The 9,536-nt window shown below is 33.5% G+C and overlaps 2 protein-coding genes across 3 annotated transcripts in view; both read right to left on the reverse strand.

Annotated features, from left to right (window-relative positions):
- The window catches only part of LOC114647575 (solute carrier family 35 member D3), a 1,087,183-nt gene that overhangs the window by 808,248 nt on the left and 269,399 nt on the right, over positions 1 to 9,536 (reverse strand). The gene's annotated exons all lie outside the window — the stretch shown is intronic.
- Positions 1 to 9,536, reverse strand: part of med23 (mediator complex subunit 23) — a 204,369-nt gene that overhangs the window by 154,033 nt on the left and 40,800 nt on the right. For both annotated transcript variants that reach the window (XM_028797943.2, XM_028797942.2), the window contains exons 8-9: positions 4,791 to 4,860; positions 2,490 to 2,602 (exon numbers count right to left, since the gene is read on the reverse strand). In XM_028797943.2, the coding sequence (XP_028653776.1) occupies positions 2,490 to 2,602; positions 4,791 to 4,860 (183 nt within the window). The remainder of the gene's footprint in view (positions 1 to 2,489; positions 2,603 to 4,790; positions 4,861 to 9,536) is intronic.

Raw genomic sequence — 9,536 nt, forward strand, 5'->3', positions numbered from 1 at the left:
GACACTGTTATCGTGGGCTGCATCAGGAGTATAGGAACCTCATCAAGGACTTTGTTAAATGGTGAGACTCAAACCACCTACACTTGAACACCAGCAAAACCAAGGAGCTGGTGGTGGATTTTAGGAGGCCTAGACCCCTCCTGGACCCCATGATCATCAGAGGTGACTGTGTGCAGAGGGTACAGACCTATAAATACCTGGGAGTGCAGCTGGATGATAAATTGGACTGGACTGCCAATACTGATTCTCTGTGCAAGAGAGGACAGAGCCGGCTATACTTCCTTAGAAGGCTGGCGTCCTTCAACATCTGCAAAACTTTTGCAAGTCCCATTTTTAATATTTTATTTTATTTCAAACAACTGAATAATGTGACACTGAGAATTTTGGTCTGATAACCATCCCTTGTCTATATTTCTCTAGTAAAAAAAAAAATATTGCTGTGATCTTCTCTTATGAAGACAGAGCAAATTATGCAACCTCATATGGGTGAGGGAAACTTTTACTGTATAGCACTGTACAGACCAAAGCTGGTAAATCTGACATTGTGGTGCAGCCATAATAATTTGGACCTTAACATTCAAAAAATCTCGGGAGATGAAAATAGATTTCAGGAAACAATCATCTGCTCATCTATTACTTGCTATAAATGGCTCTGCTGTTGGGATGACAGAATCATTAAGTCTCTGGGCACTGTGCTTTCATAAAACCTTAAGTAGGACAATAACATCATATGGATTATTAAGAAAGCCCATCAGAGAATGTTCTTTTTGCATTAGCTGAGAAAATTCAATATCCCTCAAGCAATACTGGTCCAATACTATACAGACATCAGAATCCATTCTGACTTCATCTATAATTGTCTATTTTGGTGCTGCCTCTGTTCAGGCTAAAGTCAATTTGCAACACATCATCAAAGCCTATGAAAGGATCATAGGCTATAACTTACCACATATTGCAGTCCTATATAAGTCCAGGGTAAGGAAGTGGGCTGCAAAGATCATTGCTGATCCAACTCAACCAGGTCATCCCAAAGACTTCTCTCCGGCAAAAAAATTCATGCAGTGAAAGCCAAAACACGTCATCTAAACAGTTTTCTTCCCACGTGCAGTTACGATTCTGAGATTCAACTCTGTATCTATGTACAGTATATCTACACACTAGACTGATCGGACATTTTAATCCTACTATCTCTATTTTTTTGTTATGCCCTTCTATGCTGCATCATTTTATATTTTATCCTTTTATATTTATCTTTTTGTATTTTGTGCTGTCCTTGTATGATGCACATTACTGTACCTGGTCTATAAAGTGAATTCTGTTTCTGAAGTATTTCAAAGAAAAGTTACAAAAAATTAAAGTATCTACTAAAATTTGTTTAACATATTATTCAAAGTATTTTGAGCCTGCTGCAATGGACTGGCGCCCTTGTCCAAGGGATGATTCCTGCAGGAAGTAGTTCACATAATAATATTGCACATAGAGGCCAATATATCCCATCTATAAAACTATGATTTTGATTTGAAAGTATTTGAAGTAAAAATATGAACAATTTCTTGTAAACATTTCTGAAATACATAATTTTTATGTAATGAAAGAAACCTTCAATTGATCAGCAAAAAGACCTGTCATAACTACTCAATGGCATCTTAGTTTGACAGACTATTTCATACTGGGTCACAAATCAAACCACTGTGCCCGATGAAGAATGGGAGAACTTATCCTGATTTCATCCACTTTCCACAGAATAACACTCTGCCTAAAATTGCACCTGGTATAAAAGCATCAACTAAGCAGATGAGAGGAATATATGAATAAAGCAATTACACTTTCAAAGAATGGACTGGTGTATTGTCTGAAGCTGGCTCTATGTAAAGCATTTTGAGCTACTTTTTGTATGAAAATGTGCTATATAAATAAATGTTGTTGTTGTAGCCATTAAGACCCAAATCGGGATTGAGCAGGTTCAATAAAGGATGGACAGACATTTCAATAAGTATATAATACAAAATTACATGTAGCAACAAGGTAAAAATTACTACTGAACTGACAGTGACTGATCTAAAATATCAGGAAAAACACACAACATTTTAACATTAGAACATAATGATTACTTCCAAAAAGTCAATGGCAAAATTTTACTGCATTAATTTTTGTATTTAATTGTTCTGTTCAGTGTTCATGTCTAAGATAAAATGTACAAATGTAAATTTACAATAATAAAATGTTCTTACTGTACAGATAAATATTCAATATTTCTAGTTTGCACTATATACTTGTGTGTTAATGTAGAGATATAAACAAAATCTTGCATGAATACAAAAAAAAATTTAAAAATCTAAAAGGTCCATTATTTGTTTGCTTAATCCAACAGATCTGATGTTATTTTTTCCTGATGGGAAAGCAAAACAGCTAGCTGTAATTTGTACCAGAAATGTAAAAAAATCACTATAAAAAACCTATATTTAAAAAGTATATTAGGTACGGCTTACCTTATCAAATGGCAGAAGCCCTCGCAGAGGAAAACGAAGAGTTGTTGGGTCTAGCTTCCAAGAATTACAAATGGCTCCCGAGTTATTAACCACAGGTAAAAGGCTACACCTTCCTAGTTACAACAGAAGAGTCAAGTCACAACTATAAAAAAGTATTTCTTGTTTGAGATAGTAAGGAGGTAATTTGACTTTATTACTTGAATATCAAAATTAGGCATTACAAAGCAGCAATATAAAATCTTAAGATAAATAAGACTTCAACTGTGCTTAACTCTATAAGGCTGTTTCTGTATCTGCTAAGTTTTTTTTTGTTTTTTTTTAATTATTTGGCATTTCAAAGTGAATTAGTATGGTAATTGTACCTTTGACTTCCAGGATTAAAAAAAAGGTTAAGTTAAACACAAAACAAGACATACTGATTAAACAGTGTAAACAATCTGAATTAATCCACTAATTTTCAACCAGATTTTTCTATTACAAGGTTGTAGGGATTAATAGCCAATCTCGACAGCATGGTGGACAAGGCTGAAAACATTTCATCACAAGGCAAACTCATCCATACTGACCCAGACTGAGACCAATGACTCCGAGATCAGGAAAATTACAAATCAAAAATCTATTTTTGTTAGACTCTGCTTGTCTAAGCATTACAGTAATGAGGTTATAATGCTCCTCTAGGCCAGGTGTTACGGTACTTTAGAAAGTGCATGGGCTTGTGCAGTTGGAAGCAGTTTGTAAACTAACAGCAGTCAGGCAATGTTTAGGATAGACAAGAACAAAGTAAAAGGTAGAGGAATAAGCTGAAAACCACAAATCTGAGTAAGGTCAAACAAATAAGTTATCTAGTAAATTTAGAGTAAAGGAAAAAGGGCCTGCACCAACAGAGATATACACTTTCCCCGGAAATTAAAAGAGAAGCTGCTTTGTCAAATTCAGAACTTTCCATTTCATCCTATAATTTAAAAGGATTCTCTGAGGTTCTGTTTAGTATAGCAGCTCAAATTATGAATTGGAGGCTTAACAGGCCATCTTAAACATACAGCAGTGTACTGATAAATTAAAATGTGTCATTGTTGTCAAGTAAATGATATTCTGATTTAGTTTAAGAGCCATATAAATTTGTTAAGACTGTTAACCTTCTGTCTTCTTGGTTTTATTTGAAATTTTTGTTGTAATTAAGACTGGTATTTTATTTTGTTAATGTTGTTTGTTAATAACATATGCATAAGCATTATGAATACATTTTTATGTAAAGACTTTGGCCAAAGTTGAAGTATAGATTGATGGCTATAAAGCACCAACAAATGAACAAGATTTCCCCATGATGTATTGAACATATAAAAGTACCAACACATGAACGATAACATGGGCACGCCCAACAGAAGTATCAATTAAATGCCGCAAAACACAATACATGAATGCAGAGCGGTTCTCCAGTGAGGTTTCTGGAGCACAACTTCATAGCACTTACAAACTGCTGCACAGGAGAGGGTGTGAGCAGCATGATAAAAGCTGAGCAACAGTTCAAAAGTGCTGCGAAGCACCCTGAATAATTTACCACCAAGACTTTAATATCAGTTTGTGCTAATCCGTACCAGCAGTTAAAGTATGCATATCTGTGATCCACAACAGGCCCACAGAGCCTCATTTGCAACGACCACTTCGTGACTGACATATGGACAAATGTCCAGTCCCAAATGAAGCCATAAGTTGCCGCATGACTGTACATGTTTCATGAGCGAAAAAATATATATATTTTTTTTACAGGATTTCATTTTAGTAAACAATTTTATTTGATGGACACTGAACAATAAGCCTATATTTATTTGGTTTTATTTTAAAATATGACCAAATACTACTTATGGTCTACAACTTAATTTTAAAAATATAAATGGTAACACTATCAAGGAGAATAAAGCTTATACAAGACAGGAAATGTAGGAATTTAGTGTAAAAGCATATTATATTATATATATATATATATATATATATATATATATATATATATATATATATATATATATATATATATATATATATTTAAACAATAGAATTGGAATCTACCCCAATCAGGTTGAATTGAAATAGGAAATTGGTATCAGTCCTAAATAAAACAACCAGATATAATTCAGTTTAGCACAAAAACCAGTTTAGTCAATTAGCTGAAAAAAATCTAAAACTAACTGTAACTGTTGAAAAGGTTAACCAGAGGGAAATCTATAAAGGAAATAACCAACACTAAATAGCAATGAAATTTTAAGGAACATACAGTACATGTTAAATATTTGATTATATACTTACCACAAATGGAGTTAATTCTTGCAGTTGGTCGAAAACTTTCAACAAAATCTGAAATCAGGCTTCCAAGTAACTGCAAAGAAAAGATAAAATTCAGTTTAAACAAGTAAATTGTTGGGAAAAAATATATTCCAGGACTTAATTTTAATTGAGCATAATTACAATAATGCAACATATGCCAATCATAACTTTGATATTAACCTTGGCAAATTTATACATAAGAATCAGAACATATGTCTGCCGGTAAGTCCAGTTGTGTCAGACAATTTTGGTACTGTTATATGACCAAGGTTCAGTAAAGAAGAAATAGTTTAACATATAGTAGAAAAAAAAAATCAGTTTCAATGTAATATGCAACTAACATTCTAATATATAACTGATATAATCAATAATATATTGTGACCACTGTCGCCACCAACTCGTAGCTGGTCTACTGCATATTCGTACCACATAATGCTGGCAGCTGCAGATGGACACTGTTAGCTGTGTGCTGACACTCTGTTAAACAGAAAACCAATGGCAAAGTAACACAGCTGCCCTTTGAAAAAAGGAAACAAACAAACACACTATTAAATTGACCTCTGCATGATCAGCTGAAGGCTTACTGTGTAACATGCTTGTTGCACAATGTTTAGAACATTTAAAACTGAGATCTGACCTGCCCAAATACTCACTATCCTATGCACTCTCCTCCAAACTGTGTCTGCTTCAGGTGGTCCTTCTGAGCCATTGAAGGCGGCTTTGTGTTCTTTTAATGTGAAGAAGGAAGCTAAAGCAAGATGATTACCCACGTTGCTGCTTGTAACCTATGTGCTTGAGTGCTGAAGGAAAAGTCCTATTTTAAAAAATGACTTGAGGCTGCTGCTACCTACTCAGCAATAGAAGTTATTTCTCCTGGAAAATCTAGTCTAATTTTCTTGTCTCTTGTGCAACTCTGTGACCCTAGCTTAACAAGATAATGAATATATACTGTAGAATAAAATTGTAATATCTTGCATTATTTAATATTGTTAGGGATGTCCCAATCCAGTTTTTTTTTGCCCTTGATCCCGATGATCCAAGTTATTTAATATTCAGTATATGCCAATATCATGTCCCAATACAATGCCTGTATTTTCCTAGGTAATTGTTGCACAATGCACACTTCAAGTACATCCCTTTCAATATATACAATATGCTTGACAACTGAACAGCTATGCAATGCAGTAAGAAAAAAAATTGCCTACATCCAAGCTTTTATATATTATTTTTTTAAACAAAATTAAAAAGGTTAAACTAAAAATATTTTACACAATTCTATTCAGTGCAGTATTGGTTTTCACACACTAAAAAAAAATCTTTGTAAATAGCTCTTAACTATTCCATTTTGTTCAGCATTGTAATAATAAAACTAGAACACCAAAAATGAGTATTATAAACACAATTTTATTTCAAAGTGGTTAGCTTAACTTTACATTCATGGTCACAATAAATAAACATTCAATTTCAGGTCAGTGCAGCTTTATAGTAAAACTAGAATGTTGAAAATGAACAGAAAACTCAATTTCACATAATAGTCATGTAGCAGATTAAATTGAACATGGAAAAAAACCAAATCAATTTCAATTATCCATTTATTGGAGTAACAGCATCAGGGTAAATCTTGAATATCAAAATATATTGAAATTTTTATAATGAAACTATAGACAACAGGTGTTACCTGTTCAATTTTTATTAACAAAATGAAATTGTGTAATGTCTTATTAAGTGACCATAAAAATACCACACTAAAAAATCCCTTAAAATATATGCTTTACCTAATAAAAAATGTAGAGAAAATATTTAGCTATAATAAATATGGCATTAAAGAAACTAAAATACTTGTCATATGTACAAGCTATCATAAAAAATAAACAAAAAGTAGTGATTTGTAAATTTAGTTTGACCTGTATTCAAACAAAAACAGCATAGACAAAGTATTTCATGTTTTACCTAATCAGTTCCATTGTTTTTTGAAGATATATGCTTATTCTGAAATTGTTGCCTGCCACACCCTGCATAACTTTGGTATGGGGGAGTTTAGCACTATTAACAATGTGACATGTTTAAATAACAACGTGATGTGAAGCACGTCAGGCAATTATTTCAGTATATAAGGAGTTTCCAAAAAAGTCAGAGTCCTTCAAGAGCATGGAATAAGTCAAGGCTCACCATATTGCCAACAGATGTGTCGGTGAATAATCCAGCACTTTGAGAACAACACTCCGAAAGACAAAATGGAAGGATTTTGGCCATTTCACTTTATAAAAACCATAATATAATTAAAATATGCAAGGAATCCAGTCAAACACTGGTACGTAAAATGGAAGACCAAAAGCCACTTCTGAATGCATGTGATCTCTTATCCCTCAGACATCACTGTCTTGAACATCGCCATATGTTTGTAATGAATATGATGATGTGGGCTTTGGAATACTTTAGTAAACGTTTGTAAATCAAAGTCATTCGGTGCTGCATCTGTAGATGCAAGTTAAGGCTTTACTATGCAAAACAGAATCTATACATCAACACTAACCACAAGCGCCATTGACTTCTTTAAGCTTAGCGTCCTCTGAAATGGAAAGCAGCACAGTGGATTAGTGTTTTGGCATTCAACAAGTCAATGTTTCAAATAGTTTTTGGAGAAAATCTCCAGGGCAAAGAGGAAAAGGACCATCCACGCTAATAGCAGTCAGTTCTGAAAGCCAGCAACTGTCATGGTATGGTGGTATGTCAATGCACAGCATCTGTAAGGGCACCAATAATTGAAGAATGATATGTACAAATCTTGAAGCAACATACCATAACATTTAGATGCTGTTTTTTCCAAGGGATGGCATTGTCCACCAAGAAAACACCAAAGTGCATTCTGTCTAGCTTATTAGTGCATGGCTGTGTAAGCAAAGAATGTGGGCACTAGACTGGCCTGCCTTTAATCCTGATCCGTACGGCCCATTATTAATGGCAAAATGGGGCAATGAAGGTCCCGTAAAATTGCATAATGGATGAATGGGGCAACATTTCACTTGATAAATTTTATCAACTTGTGCTTTTAGTGCTCAAATGCCTAATAGGTGTTATAAATAAAAAAGGTGACGTGAAACAGTGGTAAGAACTTGACTGTCTTAGCTTTTTTGGAGCATGTTGCCGTCATCAGATTTGACATGAGTGTATATTTTCAAGAAAACAATTAAATTCACAAGGTAAAATATCAAATAACATTTTGCTATAGTGTTTTCAATTAAATAAAGAGTGTGAACAGAATTTAAAAATCACTCCTTTTTATTTTTGTTAATATTTTCCATACTCTTACAACTATTTTGGAAATAGGGTTGTAAAACTGAACTGCCATTTTAATTACGCAGTCTTTGCTTCTTACCAAACTGTGTGCTGCATGACACACAAACAAATAATAAACACACTGCAAACTTTAAAAAAAAAAAAAAAAAAAAAGCCACAAATGTATGAAATGTTCACAAGATATTTATCAGGAAGATAAAATAGCAACAACCTGAACAAGGTTAAGTAAAATAGCCATATTTTGCTTTTAAGCTAACAAGCCTATTGTTTACTAAGCTGCAATTTAAAATTCTTGTTTGTATCTTCTTTTCCAAATTGAAAATGTAAGCTGCAGTAGTTAACACAAACTCGGCAACCATCTAAACTCAGATAAGCAGTGTTCTCATTAATTAAAGCACAAAATAAAAAAGTCTGAATTCATTAAAGTAGCTTTTTTTGCCGTTGGTCTAATTGCTCAGGATGACTCCTCTACTTCCTTTCTCTCAGTTTATTACTTCACCTTCTTTAAGGTAAAGATGAATATATCAATCTGCTTCACTGCTCTCTGTTTAAAGGAAGTTCACAGCAAAAAAAAAAAAAAAAAAAAAAAAAAAAAAAAAAAGCCATAACACCACATGCAAGGGAGCACTAAAAATAAAATGCTGTAAAACGTAGAAAAAAAAATATTTTTTTGTGATTGGCCAATTCACAAGACAATCAATACAGCATCACTAAATATTGTATTATAGTATACTATAATTCATATTTAACAAAATATAATTAATAAAACTGACTAGCTCTTTAAGAAATGAGGCTCATCTAAAGGATGCACAATCCACCAGAGGTAGCAGCGAAAAAGAATGACAGAATGAAGACAAAACTGAAGGCCATTATGAACGATGCTGCACCATCTAGTCTCTGAGACACTAGCATGGAGTACTTTTAGCCAATGAATTAGTCAGTATGGGTGTGTCAAGGAACTCTACTGTGGCTGTCTATGACTGTTCTTTTATCATACCACAAATCAGAAGTTTCTACTTTTTTTTTTTTTTAATTTGTGTGGATGTTTGAGTGTGGCTCTTAATGTTCTTTGTTCTATTTCTTAAGCTTCTGCAAATGCTAAATTTTTCTTTGGAACAAAAAAGGCTTTAGATATAACAATGAATAATCTTTAATGAAAAACTACTGCAACAAAGAAAAGGTAATAGGATTCCACAGATTCAAATTAGAGGCCACCACCTACTACTACATAAGAGCTTTACAAGTGGAGGTCAAAGTCCTGAATTATCTATACTAATAAAAGGCAAAGCCCTCACTAACTCACTGACTGACTGACTGACTGACTCACTCATCACTAATTCTCCAACTTCCCGTGTAGGTAGAAGTCTGAAATTTGGCAGGCTCATTCCTTACAGCTTACTTACAAAAGTTAAGCAGGTTTTATTTCGAAAT

This window comes from Erpetoichthys calabaricus, chromosome 3 (genome assembly GCF_900747795.2).
Source record: "Erpetoichthys calabaricus chromosome 3, fErpCal1.3, whole genome shotgun sequence".
NCBI classification, from domain to species: domain Eukaryota; kingdom Metazoa; phylum Chordata; class Cladistia; order Polypteriformes; family Polypteridae; genus Erpetoichthys; species Erpetoichthys calabaricus.